The sequence below is a fragment of the Glycine soja genome, chromosome 17 (assembly GCF_004193775.1).
Source record: "Glycine soja cultivar W05 chromosome 17, ASM419377v2, whole genome shotgun sequence".
NCBI classification, from domain to species: Eukaryota; Viridiplantae; Streptophyta; class Magnoliopsida; order Fabales; family Fabaceae; genus Glycine; species Glycine soja.
In genome coordinates this window covers 30,320,265-30,340,601 of record NC_041018.1, presented here as the reverse complement: position 1 = coordinate 30,340,601, position 20,337 = coordinate 30,320,265, and the positions used below count along the sequence as shown (strand labels likewise).

At 32.2% G+C, this 20,337-nt stretch overlaps 1 protein-coding gene and 1 long non-coding RNA gene across 2 annotated transcripts; one reads left to right on the top strand and one right to left on the bottom strand.

The window, feature by feature from the left end:
- The first annotated feature begins 2,973 nt into the window (after positions 1–2,973).
- LOC114391629 (uncharacterized mitochondrial protein AtMg00810-like) lies at positions 2,974–3,611 on the top strand. The gene is made up of 2 exons (XM_028352613.1): positions 2,974–3,191; positions 3,272–3,611. Exons 1-2 carry the CDS (start codon positions 2,974–2,976, stop codon positions 3,609–3,611), a joined length of 558 nt encoding a protein of 185 aa, XP_028208414.1.
- Positions 3,612–16,052: 12,441 nt separating this feature from the next.
- On the bottom strand, positions 16,053–18,150 carry LOC114393253. The gene is made up of 2 exons (XR_003662509.1): positions 16,729–18,150; positions 16,053–16,634 (listed from the first exon to the last, which is right to left on the bottom strand). It is a non-coding gene; the product is annotated as an uncharacterized LOC114393253 (long non-coding RNA).
- Positions 18,151–20,337: the final 2,187 nt, after the last annotated feature.

The window sequence follows — 20,337 nt, the reverse complement described above, 5'->3', positions numbered from 1 at the left end:
TGATGAAAAGAGATGCAAAGGTGTTGTTCATTATTCATGAGTGTGTAGATGCAGATAATTTTCAGAAAATTAGATCTTCTGATACTGCAAAGAAGGCATGGGATACTCTAGAGAAATCCTATGCAGGGGATAGCAAACTCAAGAAGGTGAAGTTGCAGACCTTGAGAAGGCAGTATGAACTTTTACAGATGAGTGATCAAGAAAGCATTAGTGAGTTCTTTTCTCGAGTCTTGGAAATTACAAATCAAATGAATGCTTATGGTGACAAGCAATCAGACTTGGGGATCATTGACAAGGTATTAAGAACCTTGACACCAAGATTTGATCATATAGTGGTGGCAATTGAGCAAGGCCAGAATCTTGAAGAAATGAAGATTGAAGAACTGCAAGGAATTCTTGAAGCGGAAGAGATGAGGCTCAATGAAAGAAATTCACAAAGATCAGCTGAGCAAGCTATGCAAGCCCAAACAACCAAAGGGAACAACTATGATGGTGGCAAGAATAAGAAGGGAAAGGGAAAGTGGAAGAACAATAAGTGGAAGGGGTCAAGTGAGGGCTCTAGCAGTTCTGGAAATCATAACCAGAATAAAGAAACAGACAAGAAAGGTGGAGGGAATCACAAAGGGGGTAAGAAGAAATTCAACAAGAAAGGGATTCAGTGTTATAACAGTCAGAAATGGGGACATTTTACAGATGAATGCAGAAATAAAAAGGTTCCAAGAAATGCAGATGAGGCTCAATTGGCACAAGATGAGGATTCTGACTCTGATAAAGTGTTACTAATGGCAACAACAAACTCAGAAGAAGACAATGTTAATCTGTGGTATCTTGACACAGGTTGTTCCAATCACATGACTGGACATAGAGAGTGATTTGTAAACATTGATGATAAGGTGAAGAGTAAGATCAAGTTTGCAGATAACAACTCTATAACTGCAGAAGGCATTGGAAAGGTGATGATTCAGAGGAAGGATGGACAACACTCATTTATCAATGATGTGCTATATGTTCCCAATATGAAGAATAATTTGCTGAGTTTGGGACAGTCGCTAGAAAAGGGCTACTCAATGCAGATGGAGGACAGTCAAATGAAGATATTTGACAACAAGAGGAGGTTGATCCTAAAGGCCTCTTTGTCAAGAAACAGAACATTCAAGATTGGAATTCAGATTGCAAAATTTCAATGCTTGGCTGCTTCTATAAGTGATGAAAGCTGGATGTGGCATCACAGGTTTGGTCATCTAAATTTCAGGAGTTTAAGTGAATTGAAAAGTAAGAAAATGGTTCATGGTCTTCCCCAAATGGAGATACCAAAACAATTATGTGTTGAGTGTTGTGTGTCAAAGCAACCAAGGAATTCTTTCAAGTCAGAAATTCCAATTAGATCCAAAAGAAAGCTTAAAGTGATCTATTCTGATGTGTGTGGTCCTTTTGAAGTGAAATCCCTAGGAGGTAACAGGTACTTTGTGTCATTCATTGATGAATTTACAAGAAAAATGTGGATCTATCTCATTAAGCAGAAAAGTGAAGTGTTTAACTTTTTTAAGAAGTTTAAGCTGTTGAGTGAAAAGCAAAGTGATAAGGTAATCAAAGTGCTTAGAACAGATGGAGGTGGTGAGTATAACTCACATGAATTTCAAGAATTTTGTGATGAAGAGGGGATAATTCATGAAGTGACATCTCCCTATACACCTCAGCATAATGGTGTTGTTGAGAGAAGAAACAGAACCATTTTGAACATGGCCAGGAGCATGATGAAAGGGAAGGGAATGCCTCATTATTTTTGGGGAGAGGCAACTTCTACTGCTGTGTATATTCTAAACAGGTGTCCCACTAAGAGATTGCAGGGATACACACCTGAAGAAGCATGGTAAAAAAAGAAGCCTAGTGTGAGTCATTTCAGAATATTTGGTTCACTGTGTTTTAAGAATGTGCCTGAGCAGAACAGAAAGAAACTTGATGACAAGGCTGAACCAATGATACTCATTGGATATCATCCAACCGGTGCCTACAAGCTGTATGATCCTAGGATGAGGAAGGTTGTGATTAGCATAGATGTCTTGATAGATGAAACAAAGGGATGGAATTGGGAAATAAATGTTGTTGACAATGGTGAAAGAAAGGTGATTGTGAACCTTGAAGACAAACAAAGTGAAGAGGATGTACCATCATGTGAAGAGCAACTCAGAAGGTCACAAAGAGAGAGACAAGCACCACAAACACTTAGAGATTATGAATTGTATCCTGATACAACAATCACTGCAGAAGGGGATTTTGTGCACTTTGCTCTACTTGCTGAATCAGAACCAATGAGTCATGATGAAGCCTCACAAAGTTCACATTGGAGAGCAGCTATGGAAGAAGAATTGAGATCAATTGAGAAGAATCAGACTTGGGAGTTAGTCCATTTGCCTCAAGGAAAAAGACCAATTGATGTGAAGTAGGTCTATAAGACTAAAGTAAAGCCTAATGGAGATTTGTCCAAGTATAAGGCAAGATTAGTAGTATAAGGCAAGATTAGTAGTAAGGGGATTTCTGCAAAAACATGGCTTGGATTACAATGAGGTGTTCGCTCCAGTTGCAAGACTTGAAACTGTTAGGCTCATTGTGGCAGCTGCTTGCAACAGAAACTGGTCTCTATATCAACTAGATGTGAAGTCAGCATTTTTGAATGGACCACTTGAAGAAGAAGTCTACATAACTCAACCACCAGGTTATGTAGTTGCAGGACAAGAGGATAAAGTCTACAAGTTGAATAAGGCACTATATGGCCTCAAGCAGGCTCCTAGAGCCTGGAATATGAAAATTGATAGCTTCCTAGTCCAGTAGAATTTCACCAAGTGCACTACTGAGCATGGAGTCTATGTCAGAAACACTTATTCTGGTGAGTTTTTGATAATATGTGTCTATGTAGATGATTTGCTAGTGACTGGCAGTAGTAAAGAAGATATAAGAGTGTTCAAAGGAAGAATAATGGATGAATTTGAGATGTCTGATCTTGGTGAACTATCATACTTCCTGGGTATTGAATTTGTTTCTACCAGTAAAGGGATTTTCATGCATCAAAAGAAGTATGCAGAAGACATCCTAAAGAGGTTCAATATGATGGATTGCAATTCTGTTATCACACTAACTGAAACTGGAATTAAGCTGCAAATAGATGGGGATGAGAAAGAAGTTGATCCTACCTTGTACAAGCAAATTGTAGGCTCATTGAGGTACCTATGTACACCAGACCTGATATTGCCTATTGTGTTGGATTGATAAGCAGGTTTATGGAGAAACCAAAGACACCTCACTTCTTGGCAGCAAAGAGGATTCTGAGGTATGTGAAAGGAACATTGGATCTTGGTATTTTATATCCTTACAGTCAGAAGAATATAGAAGGAGAAGTGTTTGGTTATAGTGATTCAGATTGGTGTGGTGATCAGGATGATAGAAAAAGCACTACTGGTTATGTTTTCAAATTTGGAACATCACCAATCTCTTGGTGCTCAAAGAAGCAGAGTGTAGTTGTTTTGTCAACATGTGAAGCAGAATATATTGCTGCTGCTATGGCAGCCTGTCAAGCTCTATGGCAGCCTGTCAAGCTCTATGGCTGGAAGCTTTAATGGAAGAACTAAACTTGAGAAATTGAAGTCCTATGAGGTTATTGATGGATAACAAATCAGCAATTGATTTAGCTAAGCATCCTGTGGCACATGGCAGGAGTAAACATATTGAAACCAAGTTTCATTTCCTGCGTGATCAAGTGAGTAAGGAGAAGCTTGAATTGGAGTTTTGCAGGTCTGAAGATCAAGTTGCAGGCATACTAACTAAGCCATTGAAGTCTATCAAGTTCAAGGAATTGAGAGACAAGTTAGGAGTGACATCCTTGACTAATATGAATTAAGGAGGGATGTTGATGTATGTTGTAATTCAGTTAGTTAGTTAGGAGTTAGTTAGATTGACAGCTATGAAGGTTGTTGTAGTTACATATGCAGTGTGTATAAAAATAATAGTGATCATGAATGAGATATATGAGAGTGCAGAAGTTTTAATTCAGAATTCTAAGTTCCCTTTATTTTTTTAATCAATTCTTTCATCTTCTCTTATTCTCTAACATAGAGTGAGTGAGTATATGTGGAGGACTTTACTTGCTCCAACAATGATATCTTTGCCATATATAATTCACATTTATTTGGACAAATTAAATCTCAAATTGAACCTTTTAATCATCCCTATATAAATTTAAGAACCTATTGAAGGACAACTGTCAAGTTTGTAAGGGTCCAGATATTTTCAAAGGACACATGTTATCGTGTGAGAAGATTTTTTCCCACCCAAGCTACCTTCCAAAAATTTAGCTAGGGCTTCGGTCCTTTTGCTAATAAAAAAAAATTACCTTCCAAAAACAAAGCGAAAACAAATCAATGAGTTCCTCCTACACTTTTTAAAGTGTATTGGATGGACTATATCACTTTTAAAAAAATGAAAAAGGCTTACTATAGCTAGACGGGATGCACTTTTGATGTTAGAATTATTTTTGCTTCTAATATTACTTTAATGTATATTATGACATTTGTAAAATATTAATTATTTTATAAAAATAATAATATTAATTAACTTTAGTAATATTTTTATTTATTAATTTGACTATTTAAATAAAAGTAATTTTATCAAAAAAAATATTTTTATAAAAGTGTACACTACAGTGAAAAAAATAATATAAGGTTAAGAAAATATAGAAAGCTATTTTTGATATAACAAATTATTTTTAGCTATAAAATTATAAATGACTTAATTAAATTTTTTATTAAAACCGTTGACTGAAATATAGTTCAATTTTTTTTAGTGACATATAGTTGAAGTGTAATATAAAACAAACTTTACTTATAACATCCTTGATTTAATATAAATTTAATGAAATAATCTCTTATTTTCTAAACTTATTTAAAAATTAATAAGACTTATTATTCTAATATAAATTAAATAAAATAAATTTTAAGTTTACCTAAAATATAAAATTTAAAAAATCCTTGCAATAATTTAGTTTAACAATAATTACATTAACAATCTTGCAATTTAATGCTTAAAATAATATAATTTAACAATAATTAAATAATTTAGCAATAAAATATACGTACAGTAATTAAATAATTTAACACAATAAAATATTTGATCTTATTATTTATACCTTTCATTGCACGTGGTTGAAAACTAGTTAACAAAAAAAAACGTTCGAATTAATAGAAGATAGTTAGTTATGTTTTTCGGGAAAGAAAATACAATCGGAAGCAATTTTGTTTGAGCCAAATTTTTTTTTTTTTACAAGCAGTTTGAGCCAGCTAGAATCTGTTACTGTATATTCAAGATTGGTATAAAAAATATTTGGCCTTTGTACCCAACATTTTTTTAAAAAATTATCCCTTCTAATAAACATATGGATTGTGAAGCAGTATGATCTAATTTTTTAAAAAAATATATTTAAAACAAATATTTTTAATATTTTTTTAATAAATTTAGTTATATTTTTTATAATATTTATGTAAATATTATTATATTAAGTAGATTTATGTTTTTGGTCTTATTACAATTAATTTTGATCTAATAATGTATTTTTTTACATATATAAATTTTAAATAAAAAACATAAGTTTAATAAAAATTTATATATGTATAAAAATTAATTATTAGATCAAAATTAATTGTCATAAAAATTATTATGTAAACTTATATGTGCATTACATATACATTATAAATTTTAGTGTTATGTATAATGATATTAATTATTTTATAACATAGTTGGTTAGAGTATCGTGTTAACAACCTGAAAGTCACACGATTGGACATACGGATAAGGAGTCTATTTATACTCATACTAATAACTCTAATTTAGACTCTAGAATCTAGTTGCACCTTCATCATTCCCTTCCTCTTCAAAAGAATTCATCTTCGAATATGATTGGTTACCTACATCAAAGAAAGATAGATCAACCACATTAAATGTAGTACTTATGTTACCATATTTTTCGGGAAGTCTAACTTGTAAGCATTGTCATTTATCTTTTCTAAAACTTTAAAATGTCTATCTCCTCTTGGTTGCAACTTGGATTTTCTTTGAGCAGGAAACCTTTCCTTCCTCATATGAACCCCAGACCCAATCTCCTGGTTCAAATATAACTTTGATGCGACCCTTATTTGTTTGTTTTGCATATTGTTCATTTTTCTTCTCAATATTGGCTTGAAATTTTGCATGCAACTCTTTGATAGAATCTGCCTTTTTCTTACCATCAAAACTAGCATACTCATTAGAAGGCAAAAGTAAGATATCCAAAGGAGCCAAAAGATTAAAGCCAAACACACAACTTCGAAAGGAAAATAAAAAGTAGTAGAATGAGCAGACCTATTATAAGCAAACTCAACATGTGGCAAGCACTTCTCATGGTTTTTTAAATTCTTTTTGACAAGTTCATTTAAAGGTGCAGCCAGTGAACTAAAGTTCTTCACAAATCTTTTATAAAAACTTGCTAAACCATGAAAACTTCTTACCTCATTAGCATTCTTAGGTATAGGCCATTCCCTAATTGCCTTTACCTTTCCTTCATCCACACTTATTCCTTTTGAGCTAATGACAAAACCCAAGAATGCAACAGATTCAAGGCAAAAAGAACATTTTTTAAGATTGACATGCAATTTATTTTCTCTCAAAACATTAAAAGAAACATGTAAATAATCAACATGTTCCTCTAATGTTTTGCTATAGATCAAAATGTCATCAAAATACACCACAACAAATTTCCCAATGAAATCACACCAAACATGGTTCATTAACTTCATGAAGGTACTAAGTTCATTAGTTAAACCAAATGACATCACCAACAACTCATATAAACCATATTTTGTTTTAAAAGTTGTTTTTCATTCATCACCTTCTTTCATGCGGATTTGATAGTATCCACTCTTCAAATCTATTTTAGAAAACACACACAAACCATGCAATTCATCAAGCATACAATCCAATCTAGGGATATGATATCTATACTTTATAGTGACTTTATTTATGACTCGACAGTGTGTACACATGCGCCATGTCCCCTCTTTCTTTGGAACCAAGATCACAGGAACAAAATGTGAGCTAAGACTTTCCCTTGCAAATTCCTTTTGCAAGAACTCATCAACTTGCCTTTGAATCTCCTTTGCTTCTTTTGGACTTGAGTTATAGGCTAACCTATTTGGAAGTGAAACATGAGAAATGAAGTCAATTTGATGCTCAATACCTCTTAAAGGAGGTAATCCATATGAAATTTCTTCTATAAAAACATCAACAGATTCTTGTAACAAGGAAACAACCTCACAAGGTAAAGAAGAGTTAAGATCATTAGTAAAATAAACATCCTTGTACATGAGTACAAGTAGCTGCTCTCTAGCCATCAAAGCTCTCTCAACCTCTCTTGTCTTTGCAAATGCACTCACTTTCTTATTTCTCTTTTCTTTTTGTGAATGTATGAATACAGGTTTTTGATGATGCCAAAGTATAATCAAACAAGATTGCTTCAAGAAACATTCAAGGTTAAGCAAACAGAGATTGCTTCAAGATTAAATCAAGACCAAGAAAACAAAGTGTGAATCAAGCAAGTTTTGATGATGTCGAAAAGAATTCACTTGATAATGATTGTCATCATCAAAAAGGGGGAGAATGTGAATGGATGAATACATGGTTTTGATGATGCCAAAGTAGAATCAAACAAGGTTGCTTCAACAAACATTCAAAGGTTAAGCATTGCTTCAAGATTAATACAAGGTTGCTTTAACAAACATTCAAAGGTTAAGCATTGCTTCAAGATTAATTCAAGGACAAGCAAACAAGATCAAGAAAAAGATAAGGCCTCCAACAATCTCATTGGTTGATCAAGCTTTTGCCTCAAAACACATTGTTTCCAACATCCAAGGCTCTGGTAATTGATTACCAGGCAGTGTAATTGATTACCAAAAGATAATTTTGAAAATCAGCTTTTAGAAGGGTTTTGAAATTTGAATTTTGAATCTTGTACTCGATTACCAAATGTTTGTAATCAATTACCAATAACGACACTTAAGAAAATGCTTTGAAAAGTCATGACCCTTCAAAATATAACTGTGTAATCGATTACCATAATCCTGTAATCGATTACCAGTGAGAAAATTTCAGAAAAACTTTTTGAAAAGACACATATCTTCAAACCATTTTGAAAAGGCACGATGTGCCTATATATAGGTGTGTTTGACTTCAGAGAGATATATCCAAGAGAACTTAATTGTCAAATGCTCTCTCAACAACTCTTGGGTAAACACTTGCAAATCTATTGAGAATTCATCTAGGAACTTCAAATTGTATTATCATCTCTAAAAAAGAGAAATTCCTCTAGAATCTTAAATTTGTATCATCCACTCTAAAGGAGAAAATTTTTTTTGTTCATCTCAAAAAGTCAGTTGTAATCAAGAGACTAGTTGTCTCTTGGATTGTGAGAATTGTAATCAAGAAACGGGTTGTCTCTTGGAGAATCTTGAACACAAGGGTGAGGGATCCCAAGGTTTGTTCAAAGTCTGTAAAGGATTTACAGATATAGTGAAAAATCTCAAGTGGGTTGCTTGAGGATTGGACGTAGGCACGGGAAGTGGCCAAACCAGTATAAATCGAGTTTGCAATTCTCTCTTCCCTTATCTTATTTATTTTATTGCGAGCCTATCATTTAAAAAGGGGGTTAAAAGCTTGTTAGTGGAGAATTTTGTAAGACTTAATTCACCCCTCTCTTAAGTTATTGAGGTCACTTGGCCAACACAAAGATCAAGAATAAAGCTAAGTCTTAGTCTATCTTTGTTAAAAGAGTCTCTTAGTGATTGGAAAGATTTGGCCTCACAACATAGTTTTTAAATTGATTATAAAAAGGTTTTAGAATACTTTTAACATTTTTTGATAAAGACATTTTTTCACAGGTAATTGATTACCAGACAGTGTAATCGATTACCAGAAGTAAAATTATTTTAAAAAGATATTTCAAAAAGTTTGAAATTTGAAATTTGAAATTTAAAAATCTCAGAAAAACTTTTTGAAAAGACACATCTCTTCAAATCATTTTGAAAAGGCACAATGGGCCTATATATATGTGTGTTTGACTTCGAAAAGAAAGAGAGAGATTTCTAAGAGAACTTAATTGTCAAATGCTCTCTCAACAACTATTGGGCAAAAACTTGAAAATCTATTGAGAATTCATCTAGGAACTTCAAGTTGTATTATCATCTCTAAAAGAGAGAAATTCCTCTAGGATCTTCAATTTGTATCATCTACTCTATAGGAGAGAAATATTTTTGTTCATCTCAGAAACTCAGTTGTAATCAAGAGACTAGTTGTCTCTTGGATTGTGAGAATTGTAATCAAGAGACTGGTGGTCTTTTAGAGAATCTTGAACACAAAGGTGAAGGATCCCAAGGTGTGCTCAAAGTCTATAAAGGATTTACAGAGATAATAGAAAATCTCAAGTGGGTTGCTTGAGGATTGGACATAGGCACGGGAAGTGACCGAACTAGTATAAATTGAGTTTGCATTTCTCTCTTCCATTATCTCATCTATTTTATTGCATTCAATTTTGTCTTGTGTGTTTAAAGAATATTGATTAAATTTATTGTTGTTTCTTCTTCTACATTTTGAGCCTATCATTTAAAAAGGGGTAAAGTTTGTTAGTGGGAAAATTTTGTAAGACTTATTTTACCCCCCTCTTAAGTTATTGAGGTCACGTGTCCAACACTTTTTTTTTATTCTTTTATTTCTTTTGCTCACTCTCACTTTTCTTTTCTTTCCTGTCTTTTTCTTGAATGCTCAATTTTTCTTCTCTCAACTTACACTCTCTTACAATTTTGATTTAATTAGCATAGGCCTCAACAGGTCAGAGAGGTGTTAACACAATGGTGTGATTGTTCAAAACAAGAGCATATCTATTTTTGTAACCATCACGTGTAACCTTTCTATCAAATTGTCATGGACACCTTAGAAGTATATGTCCAACATGCATAGGTACCACATCACAAAGAACCTCATCCTTGTATTTACCAACGGAAAAAGAAACCAAAACTTGTTTGGTCACCCTTATGTCTCCACAATCCTTCAGCCACTGAAGTCTGTGTGGATTAGGGTGCTTTAATGTGGGCAAACCCAATCTGTATGAGCCTTACGAAAGGGTATTTTTGGAATTTCTCTCTCACTACTGGGTGTATAAGAAAAATGGTTAGTGCTAGAAGAAAATCCCAAAATATTTCTATGGAGTTAATTTGGATTGTGATAAAGGTTGTGCTTGACAAAAATATCTGAAATATTATTTGAAAGTCAAATGTCAATATGTAGTTAATGTTTGCTTATGAAAAGTTAATGCTCATTAAAGTACACGTTTACTAAAAATAGTTTTTTTTAAAGAGAATTTAATAAAATTAGTTGTTCAACTAATTAATTGATAAATTTAAGATGACATAGAGTAAACGAAAATAGAATTTTAAGCAATTACATTTTTAAGTGATTTTTATATTCTTTTTTTTATATTTTAAACGAAAATAGAATTTTAGCAACTACATTTTAAGTATTTTAGTTAATTTTTAACTCATTTTTTTATTTAAAGATGAACTATTTTATCAAAAATTTAAAATAAATAGCATAACTAATGTGATAATTAAAATAAATAGCATAATATTAATTAATGGAAAATGTAATTTTATTAAAGTATCCAATGGTGGAAAAATAATTGCACCAAGTATATTTGTACAAAGCAAGTTAGCTTAAATATATTCTTTAACTCTGAAGATATATGATCTCTAACTCTGTTTCTAAGCCGTACTCATTAAAGAGTACAAATGGCAGTCTAGGAATTAAGCGTAGAAATTCTCATACACATTGAGATTTTGGAATCAAATCTCTATTATCATTATTTATTATACCCAAAGTCTCAATGTCAATTTAATTTACAATATTTACTTGGAATAGGAGAATTGGAGACAATGAGACATGATATAGAATTTGAATCTTGAGAATTGATCAACGATCGTGGAGCGAGTAGCTAGCTGAAGCCATGACGAATTTGAATCTTATTGTACAGTCTTCAAGCCATGATGAACATAATGATGTCTTTTGGAATATTGTTGTGCCTTGGCCCCAAATTCGCCAAGCCTGCGCTTTTGCCACGTTTTTGAAATATTCGAAAATTCGAAAATGATTGATGAAAAATGGTGCAAATCAAATAGGAAAACTGAGAAGAGTCCGAGGGAGAATGCGATTAAGAGAACCAAAAGGATGGTGAGGATCACAAGGAGTAGCACAAAGATAACGAAGGAGCCATGGAGGAGGGTTAGGAGAATGAGATCCAAGTTTGGGAACATATTTTTGAATGTGATTTTGATAAAACCAAGGCATATTATTATGTTGTTAAAGGAAGCAGATGAGATGAAGTAAATTAACTCGCACATATTCTATCCTTCTAAATGCCACTAAACCACTTTTTTGGACTCTTTGTTTAAACCAACATTGAGAAACGAAACTGGGTGGGATTCGATTCCCCGCCACAATATCACACTGGCTAAAGAAAAAAGGCATTATTATTATATACACATACAAACAAGGCATGAAAATATTCCCCAAGTCTATAGAAAATTAGGCTCTTGCTAAATAGACCTTCATGTTTACTAAGTAAGCCCCCCTTTTCTTCTCTTATTACCAATTATACCGAGAAGAAAGGAGGATTTCCTTAGCAAATATGGAGGTGTATTTTTTTTTTGTTCTTGTTGAATCATGGAGGTGTATTTAACAAGAGCCGAAAATTATTGGCTAGTATGGCTTGGAACGAAAAATCGGCTTAGAACGTACCTGCGCAAGCAAATCCTTTTGTAACCATTACTAAATTATTTTTCCTTTTTAATTCTCGACTTCAGTTTACTTTATTTTGTGTTTACCATATTTTACTATATTATAATCGACGGCCAATGAGTAATTATTGGAGGAAAGGATTTTTTTTTAGGTGTACTGAAAAAGTTTATACTACTTGTATTCAGTTTTTGTAACATAAACAACTTTATAGAATAAGGCTCAAAGTTGAAGAATGATTCCTTGCTTGTCAATTCCTATACTTTTCAGTTTTGTTAGTACTTATTAATTTCATTCATTTAGAATTGTGATATACTCCCTCCATGTGAGAAGAAAAATATATATTTTTCTTAATCTTTTATTTATATATATATATATATATATATATATATATTTATATTTATATATATATATATGTATATTTAATTTAAGATGTTAGTTTTGATCATTTTTTCTTATTTTTGATATCAAGTTTCAATCCAAGATAAGTTAGAAAAAATATATTTTTTAATTAAAATTAATGTAATTAAATGTAACTAATTTTCTTAATTAGCGTGACATCTTTTTTTTTTTCTTGGAAGAAATATGTCTTGGTAAGTGGAGTTTAAAGTCTTTTAGAAATCAAACAACAACTATGTTATTACTCTGCATTGTTGCTGGTGGCAGCAGCAGTCATGCTGGTGACAACGACAGTGATCATAGTGACAATCATGGTTGTGGTGGTGGTGGTGGCGGCTATCTCCACATAAATTAATTTTTTTTTGGTAAATGGCATAATTAAATTTTTAAAATATAATTTTTTATTTGACAAATCTTTTAAAGATTTTATGATTAAATAAAATTTGAATTTGAATTTAAAATACTTTAACTAATCTAACAATTATTGAAATTAATCATTCTTATTCTCACATAAGATAGTCATTCTCATGTGATACTCTCTCTTTCTATCTCTCTCTCTTTATAAAAATCACAATGTTACTATTTTGTCATAATTACATAATATTTTTTAGTTAATTAAATCCAAATATATTTTTAACTTTTAAAACTATTTTTTTAATTATAAAAATATTTTTAATATTATTTCTTAAGAAAAATTTTGTCCTTTTGTTTTTAATTTGTTTTTTCTAATGAATTCTTCTTCACCTATTATTTTTTGTCTTCTTTTCCTTTCTATTACTTTTGACTTCTTTTTTTCTTTGTATTCGTTTCTCACGGCACCCTCCACTTCACATGCATCATCATCTTCTTTTTCTTTCCCCGTTGTGTTTATATTGGTTGCACATTTCTATTATTATTAGTCATGTACTTATTGTTCTTTATGATGAAAATCGTTGTTATTGCTATTATTAGATTTATAATTATTTACAGAAAAAGTGATAATAACTTTAAAAAATATTGTTGTATATTTCAATCTCTATAATTAGTAACTCTACAAATATTATTTTTCGAATTATATAAAAAACGATTTTACATAATTCATAGTAAAAATGTTTGGACAAATAAAAACTATTTATTTTGCAATATTTTTGTACACATATTCATATTTATTTTCAAGAATAATGGAAAATTATATATAACTTAACTATTTTTTACTTGAACTCGAGAATGGTCTCTACAACATCTCCACCTTCTAAAACTTCCTTGAACTCTAAAAATATTATTGTTCAAATTATATAAATTATTACTTTTTACAAAGGATAATATTTGTTGTGTTTCAATCCCTGTGACCCATCCTTGTTGTGGGGAGAAGAGGACTCACTGAGACGAGTTTCTATTTAACTCAAGATCTTCGACTTTTAGATTCGTTGTGAAACTCTAAAAGTATTATTGTTCAAATTATATAAATTATTACTTTTTACAAAGGATAATATTTGTTGTGTTCCAATCCCTGTGACTCATTCTCGTTGTGGGGGAGAAGATGACTCACTGAGACGAGTTTCTATTTAACTCAAGATCTTCGATTTTTAGATTAGTTGTGATGATGTGCAGATTCACTATAACAAATCTTCGCATTCTTTCATTTAATCATTGGTCATCTTTCATTGTGGTAAGACTAAATTTGTAGCTCATCAATCCTCTAAATTGGGAAATGTCCTTGTAACCTTAAAATTTAGCACAAACTCATAAAAAATTATCTTTTTTATTTTCTGAAATGATTTTATACCAGTTATTTACAAAAAAAAAAAATTATTAACAAAAAGCCTATAAAAATTAGAATGATTACTCACGAATTAAGGTGTGAAAAGTAATTATCATGCTTTTTTTTTTTTTTTACTTACGGTGATGCTTTATCTTTCATTTTTTTTACTCACCTCTTTCTCCCATTCTCCTTCCATATTGCTCTCAACCTGTCAAACATGACACCATTCCTGAGCATTTGAGGCATTCCCGAAGCAAAAATTGCATTGACGCCACTATTTGCATTTGAGACCTTATAAGCACTTATAAAATAACATTTTTGTTCAGGAAAAAGCACTTGTTATAAATTTTGTAAAAAATACAATTCACCATATGCCCATTTTTTTTATTAAGCTAACATCCACATATGCCTAATAGATAAAAGGAAAACGGCATATATTTTTTTAAAAGTTAACAACCATGTTAATAAGATTTTACAGAATAAAATATTTGCTATACTCACATTAATTATTTGTAGTACCAAACAATCAAAATTAAAATGTTTGCTCATTTTAAAACTAAATACATGAAAGAAACTTGTGTGACACTAATGGCAATTGATTTCAATACGATTTCCATGCATCTAACATCTGCTTGAGTTGGTTATTCCCATTCTTCATGATCAGCCATATCATTATTATCTCCACCATAAAAAATTTCTCTATAGCTTCTAACTGATTAACATTCTCTAAGTTTCCAAGAATAGCCAAATCTCTTGTGTCCCTCCTTCTAACATAATTATGGAGTGCAAAACAAGCCCGTATTATAGAGATTTGAGTGTCAAGCTTTGCAAACACCAAAAGTTCTTTCAATAACACTTCTTAAGCTAGAATGATGATAATTAAGTATTTCATCTCTTGATCTAAAACTTGAGCCAAACTAAAATGTTGAATATGATATCTCGTATTTCTTTAAGGTCCTATGAAACCTTTGAATGTCGGATATCTCAAGTCAACAAGGTAATATTTACTTATAAATAAATAAGAAGTCTATAAAATATTGTAAAAAAACTCATGATTAAAAAAAGAAAGAATTCAAGCTATATAGAAATTACCTTCATGAGGATAAGAGAATTGTAGGTTTGGCTCCTGAAGACTATTCGTGAAAATCCTAGATCATGAATAGATCCTTTCCAACCACACAATGCAAATGTAAAACACATGTTAAAATCACATATGGCCATGAAATTTGTTCTTGTATACCCTTTCCTATTAAAAAATGGCAATTGCTTATCAGTAGGAACATTTTTGCAATATGAGTTCCATCTATTGCTCCAATACAATCTATAAAGTAAGGTCAATAACGATCGTCATCTTTGATATAGTCAAAAATATCAAGATGCATAGGATTCGTTGGTCTAATTATATGATTTCCCAACTTGTATAAAACTTTTAAAACTTTATAAAAATGATTATGAATGGTCTCACGAGAATGCTGAAATTGTTCTTCAACTTCTCTATATGTGGATCCAAGACCTATCATATATAAGAAGAAAACAACACTTTCTTCTACTTCAATATGTTTGGTGTGTCAATCCATGTTTATTGGTTAACTCCCATACCAATAACATAAATACATGTTTCCTTATTCGAAGTTGCTAAAAAAACCTATTATCATTTTCATGTATTAATTCCATATACCACTTGTGACATGTTAGAATTGAAGTGGTTTTTTCTTCTTTCACAACATGTTTCAATGAATGATTTGTAACTAAGAATGCAACCAAAGTCGTTGCAACATGAAATGGAAACATTATTATTTGACACTCCAATTTTCATGTCAGAACTATACTCACTTTCATCTGAACTATTTGTCACCCTGTAAATCAAAATTTAAATCTAATCACTACTTAGAAGATGATATTAAAATATTTTCATCATATAGCAAATTCCAAAGTGACATCAATTTGATACATTAAAAGATCAAGTCTAAATATTCATAGACTCAAACACTAAAGTATGATAAGGATAATAATTAAAAAAGCATAAAATATTTAAAAGTCTAAACCTTAAGAATCACAAAAACTAGGCCTATGTATTAAACATGCTAACAACAAGCCCATGGGTTGTTCGACTCAGTAAAAGTGTTGAGCTACTCATAGGTCATCTCAGGATCATTGACCATGAAGTATACAAATGCTACTATATTCTCCTTGATAGTTAGGATTATCATAGCCAAAAAAATAAACGGGATCCCTTAATCAAGAGTTGAACATCATTTAATAATAAAAAACACTTGTCATAGTTGTAAAGGTCTTTCGGTTTTGGTCCTATAACAATAGTATTTCAGACCCAATCCAACACATCGACAACACGGTCAAGTGATTTTTTAAGTCTATCTGTTGTCCCAATTTTTTTTCTTTCTTTTCGCCTCTTTTCCTCTTGGCATTCACGTTTGAAGGAGTTGGCATTGCATTTGGCTGTTCTTCTCATTAAATTGAGTTTCTCCATGTGTTGCATTATCCTCACCATCAACATTAGGTGCTTAATACGTTAAAATAGAAAGTACATTTAGCTATTGTGCTCTTGAAACATTTATGCAACAAATCTAGGAATTTAGGTCCCCTTTGTTTCCACTTCAAGATATTTTGAATCTTCCTATAATCAAGTAAAAATAAGTAAATAAAAAAATCATAGAATCAAAACATAAATCCAAATTTATTTGCATAGTATAACAAAAACATTAACATACCTTGCTTTTTCTAACCCACCATTCTTCTTCTGCTATAATGGTTTGTTTCTCATAATTTCAACCAAGAGCGGTGTCTTTCTCAACCAACTTAGCAAAAGATTAAAAATCCTTTTTTAACGCATCTTGTTTGTTTTTTAATTGAATATTCTCATAAGCACACTATTTTCTCTCGTGGAATTTTTTCTCTAAATTCTTCCACCCTTCTTTACTAAAATGTGTTCTTGGCCTATGTCTAACATCTATCTCTTCGTTACATATTCTAGAAAAAAAATTTGTTGTCATCCTACTTAGCACAATCCTTTTTGGGTGGCATTCTAATAAGACAAAATTCTCATACAATTATAATAAACAAGACAATAATACACTAATTAAACAACACAAGACCAAAGCAAACACATACAAAGAGCTAAGGAATAATCCTTAAACAACAACACACTAATTAATTAAACAACAAGAAGTTGTGTATAGTTTGGACTGACATCTTAGGCCTTATAATCAATAACATAATTATTGTCTTGTCTTATTTCATACTTTGTAATTAAAACTAGCTCAATTACATAGCTTAGTGCCTACATATTTCCTTCTACTATTAATATTTTAGCTCAATCATTGAAATTGAAAGCTAACATCTCAAAAATACAATTGGGTGGCTCTTCTAGCCAAATTCCAAGGTCGTGATCCTTAGCATAAAATGCCAAATAGTCAGCTACAGAATAAGGGAAGAAATCTTGTTTTTCAAGGAAAAATACCACTTTTACTATATGTCCAAATTCACTATAGAAGCAATTACACTATTGATCCATCCATTCAATGGTTTATGTTGCGTCATGTCCACATTCACTATAGTAGCAATTACAGACTTTAGCAACAATTCCACACTTGCTAGTTAGCTTGGCTTTGGAGTACTTTTATTAAGCTAACAACCATTTAAATATTTACATAGTTGTACCTGTTCTTATATCTATGGATCTAGATCTCTTGCACTTACATTTTTTAATTGCACAGACCCTATCGATTTATTTGTAGCAAAATAAAATTTCTCCATAAAAATTCTTAACTGCACATATCCTAAGATTTAATTACTTTAACTTTAAAGTCTGTATCCAACATAAAAACAAAGCAAGAACATAACCTAGAAAGCAAAAACCGCGAACTCAAATACATATACGGTTCAACTCAAAAATCTCAAACTTAAAGATCAAATGTTTATGGGGAAAAAACCAAAGCAAATACATACACAGTTCGACCACAACAAAAATCGCGAACTCAAATACATACACAGTACAACAAAGAATGAACCTGCAACTCAAATAACAACAAGAAGAAGAAAAGATTAACAAACATGAACCGAAGAGAGCACCATGGGATCAAAGTGAGCTACAGAGACAAAGCAGGTGAAGAAGCGGCTGCTGAGACGTTAGGTCGAGCATTACCACTGTCTTTGTGTGATGAGTCCAAGGGTATTGGATGTCATTCCTCAAATTAGCTAGGGACAATTTTGTCAAAAAAATCATTAAACATCTCCTTCATGTTTTGGGTTTTCCGCTTCCGCATCAACTCCAAGTAGCTTCTCAAAATATGCATATTTTGACTTATTTTTAGCTTATGCTTATTTTAAAAAGTTTATTCAAACATCTAAAAAATTACAATAAGTGATTTTTTAGTTAAAATAAGTGTTTTTGTTTTAGAATAAGTTTACCCAAACCCACCCATTATCTAACATCCCCCTCAAACTCACGATGCATTAGCAAGAAGCTTAGAGAGTTTGTTAGTCAAAAAATGAAAAATTTTAATAGAATGAGATTTGGTGAACAAGTCAAGAATCTGCATAGCTGAAGAAACAAAAGGCAGAGTAATGGTGCCATGTCGAAGATGATGACAAATAAGAAGACAATCAATTTCAATATATTTTTTGCGCTCATGAAAGATCGAGTTATGAGTAATTTGGATGGCACTCTTGTTGTCATAGTACATAGGAGTGGGTCTAAAGAGAGAAACACCCATGTCAAAAAGTAGCCAATGCAACCAAACTACCTATGCAATGGTAGAAGCCATGGCATGATATTCAACTTCTATAGAAGAACGAGAGATAATGTCTTCTTCCTTGCTCTTCCAAGAGCTAAGAGAGTCTCCTAGGAAAATATAAAAACATGTGGTAGACTTACGATTAGTGGGATCACAACCCAATCTACATCAGAGTAAGCACACAGCTTCAAAGAAGAAGATGAGGGAAAGAGAAGACTTTGAAATTGAGTGCCTTGAATATATCTAAGAATGTAAAGAAAAGTTGTCAATTGTATTGTAGTAGGAGAAACAAAAACCTGGTTGATAAAATGCACAACATAAGCAATATCAAGTCTAATAATAGTGAGATACACCAAATTGCCAACCATAGTACGATACAAAGTGGGATCAGGTAAAGGGACACCATCGGAGGCGACATATTTTACATTGAGCTCAAGAGGGGTATCTGATGTTCGAGTATCCGAAAGACGGGTGTCGCAACCTACCCTTCGGCGGGAGGGCGACGCGTGACTCGCGGGATGCGTGTTCCACGAAAGGAATACGCGCGGAGTCGCCACCAACGTTTATTTGAGGAAAACGTCGGAAAAACCGGAAAAGACGCGATCTACGAACTTTTAAGTGAAAGGTTCGGGAGTTGTATTTACGCACGGGGAAGGTATTAGCACCCCACATGTCCGTCCCAAGGGACGGCAGCCTTTAATCGAATGTGCAAACATGACCTTGATTTTTATGTTCCCTTTTTATGTCTTTATATCCTTTATACCCTTTTTATATTTTTTCTCTTTTTGTGGTCGACAAGGGTGTTCCCCTTTGCTCCTACGTATTCCCCAATTGCGATGAGGAAATCAGACCTACGTAGTTCTTTCTTATCAAGTGGTTCTTTTTTACTTAAAAGGTGATCATTTTAAGGCGTTGGACCTTGAAAATGATCCATTTTACTTAGTAAGAAATTGAAATGACAAACTTCAAAAACCTATTTTTATGGACGAGCTTGACTAGGCGAGTTGATTTTAGCCTTAGTTTCACCTTAGTTATTAGTCAATTCAATTAAGAATGAGAAATCCCAAAGAGAAAACGTCCGATTGATTTTCCGCTTTATTTACTAAAAGACATTTTTTTTATTATTATATTATTATTTTACATCTTTTTGATTTCCAACGTGGTTACGGCACGACCGAACGGTCGGAATTCATTTTAACCGAAGTTAATGGATAATACAATTCAAACGATCGGTGGAAATTTATTTTATTTTTAGGTTAAGCAAGAAATGACTTAAGTAAAATGGCTTAAGCACGTCAAAAGGGGTATAAAAAGTAAATGAAACGAGAATAGAAATACACAAAACACAATGTGGACCACCACGGGTACATAGAATGAATCAAAAAGCTTGGTTCGAGGTACTTACCCGTTGAAGATCGAAGAACGATGAAGAACGAATGAAGAACGTCGAAGAACGGTCGAAACCTTTGCGAAATTCCTCACGGAAACGTTTCGGAAGCGCCTCGACTTAGATTTTCTTCACGGAAACAATTTTTCCAAGCAAATTCGAAAAAGAGAGAAGTGCCTAAGGGGCTGAACCCTTTT

Excerpts from the sequence above, each read along its gene's own strand:
- LOC114391629 (XM_028352613.1), top strand. The coding sequence starts at position 2,974 with ATGGATGAATTTGAGATGTCTGATCTTGGTGAACTATCATACTTCCTG. Across the intron at positions 3,192-3,271 it reads AAAGAAGTTGATCCTACCTT|GTTTATGGAGAAACCAAAGA; the intron begins GTACAAGCAAAT and ends ATTGATAAGCAG.